Source organism: Rhincodon typus, chromosome 8, assembly GCF_021869965.1.
Source record: "Rhincodon typus isolate 14 chromosome 8, sRhiTyp1.1, whole genome shotgun sequence".
Classification (NCBI taxonomy): Eukaryota; Metazoa; Chordata; class Chondrichthyes; order Orectolobiformes; family Rhincodontidae; genus Rhincodon; species Rhincodon typus.
This window is the reverse complement of record NC_063339.1, coordinates 1093408-1095810: the sequence shown is the minus strand read 5'-3', so window position 1 is coordinate 1095810 and position 2403 is coordinate 1093408. Positions and strand designations below refer to the sequence as shown.

At 48.9% G+C, this 2403-nt stretch overlaps 1 protein-coding gene across 4 annotated transcripts in view; it reads right to left on the bottom strand.

Moving 5' to 3' along the window:
* Positions 1 to 876, bottom strand: part of LOC109913373 (G patch domain-containing protein 2-like) — a 22530-nt gene extending 21654 nt beyond the window's left edge. For all 4 annotated transcript variants that reach the window (XM_048600357.1, XM_048600359.1, XM_048600358.1 and 1 more), the window contains exon 1: positions 195 to 876. In XM_048600357.1, the coding sequence (XP_048456314.1) occupies positions 195 to 868 (674 nt within the window). In that variant the 5' untranslated portion in view covers positions 869 to 876. The remainder of the gene's footprint in view (positions 1 to 194) is intronic.
* Between the last annotated feature and the right edge of the window lie 1527 nt (positions 877 to 2403).

The window sequence follows — 2403 nt, the reverse complement described above, 5'->3', positions numbered from 1 at the left end:
GTGCGGCGCTCCCTCAGCGCTGACCCTCCGACAGTGCGGCGCTCCCTAAGAGTGTAAGATTCCCTCACAACAGCAATGGAGTGTTGGCCTATGCTCAGACCTCTGAAATGGCTAAGCCTGTAGTGAGAGTTACAGTCACTTTTACAGTGCCAACTGACAGCAGGATGGTACATGTGAATCATATTCACTATTACCTGTCAGTCATGTTCTCGTCTGAAGCTTTGTGTTCCTCGGTCTGACAGTCCATCACCTTCTTACAAAGGCCGCCCTCCAGGCGAAGGCTGTGCTGGATCGAGCGCCCCTCAGGGCTCAGCCAGGACTCCTCTCCAGCTGCTTTGGACAGACGCTGCTTCTTGTGTTGGCTGGGGGGTTTCAGGGGACACGAGGGAGACTGAGATCCTGGCCTGGGTTCCGACACCTTCAGCTTCTTCTGCAGTGTGGCGCTGACGTCCCCTGCACTGCCTGAGGTCACACGTTTGACCTTGCGTCTTCGCCGGAGTGGCTGGCCGGGGCTATTCTCCGTGAAAGAGTCTGACTCGTGCCAGTTGTGGTACTTGCCCTTCAGCGTGACGTTAAGAGAGGAGAGTCGTTTCACCACAGCCCGGTCATCATCAGAGTCAGTGTCTGCTCCACCAGCGGCCAGCCCCACCTCATCCTGACTGGATTCGGACACCTCGCTGTAGCACCGTGTGTAGTCCAGCGAGTGGTTTGAGTTGGAGCGGCGTTTTCGACCCCTCCGCTTGCGCGACTGGCGTCTCTGCTGCTGCCGGGGGCACAGGCCAGGCCCGTCCCAGATCTCTTCGTCTAGACGGTTCTGCTCAGACGTCTCATCAAGGGCAGACGCCAGGTCATGAGCCAGCTCATCCATAGCATAGGGAATCTGGGAAAGACCAGAGAAGGGAACAGCCATTACATAGCCAGCAATATAAGAACCAATACAACACAGGAGACCATTCACCTCCTGCTGCCTGTACTAGCTCACTAGAAGAGTGAATCCATGAATCCCAGATCTTTACTCTTCCCCAGAGCCATGCCAGACATTCCAATTCCATCCAGAAAATTGCTGTTGAATCAACCTGGAGCTCCCTTTTAGCAGCACATTCCAGATCACAACTCACTGCATCTTCCTTCAACCTGCTCTGCTCCTGCTGTGCGGAGAGCAATCCCAGTTTCCACAGTCTTGTCCCATTCATTGAAGTTCCCTCATCCTCATCCCCATTCTCACAAACAGCCCCACACCATCTCCAAGGCCCTGACACCTTTCCCAGGTTGGAGCCCACCATTTCTGCCCAGATTCTAACTGAGGCCAAACCTGCCATTGATACACATTAATGTAATTTAAATACCTTTACTTTCCATTGACAAAGTCACAGAATATCCTACTTTACCCTGTCAAAATTGTTCAGAATTCTGAACACCTCAGTAAGGTCAGTTCTTAATCTTCTCTGCTCCAAGGAGAATAATCCCAATCTCTCTAATCTTTCCTTTAAAATTCCTCATTCCTGATATCATTCTGGTTAATGTCCTTTATTTGCACTTTCTCCAGGGCTTTAACATCCTTTTATTCCAAATGTGATCTGACCAATGATTTGTAGAGGTGTCACTTCCTTGCTTTATGCTGCTATTTATAAACCTAAAGGGCCCTATAATCCTGTTTAACAACTGTTTCATGTTGCCTGGTCACCTTCAGAGAATCAGGCACATGAACCCCAAGGTCCCTCTGCTCCTGTACTCCCCTCAAAATTGTCCCATTGAGCCAGAAATGTCTATCCACATTTTTTCCACCAAAACACATTCCCTCACATTTCTCTACATTGAAATTCATCTGCCAGCTGTCTACCCACTGGGCCCAACTTCTCCATGACCCTCTGAAGTCACTCAGTATCATTCTCACAATTCGCCATTCTCCCTCGCTTAGGATCATCAGCACATTTAGAGATGTTGCCCCCAACACCCATCTCCAAACTGCTTATATATATATCTGAAAAAGCAAGGGTCCCAACACTGAACACAACCTTCGACTCAACTGCTGTAAACTCAAGATAAAATTAAACAAGATACCTTTCTCTCTTAAGAGAACTTTGGACAGACACATGAACAGGGAGAAAAGGAATACAGACTATGTGCAGGCAAATGGGATTAGTTTAGAATAGCGTCGTGGTTGACACAGACATGGTGGGCCGAAGGGCCTGTTCCTGTGCGGTACTGTTCTATGTTCTAATTGGTCTCCAGCCTGAGAAATGGCCATCTTTCCCAACCTTTTGTATCCTGTCTTTTAGCCACCTTCTAACCCACGCAGCCAAGGAGCCATCAGTCCCAAACATTTCTCATTTGCTAATCAACCTGCCATGTGGCACCATATCAAATGCTTTCTGAAAGTGCAAATATATAACATCCACAGCA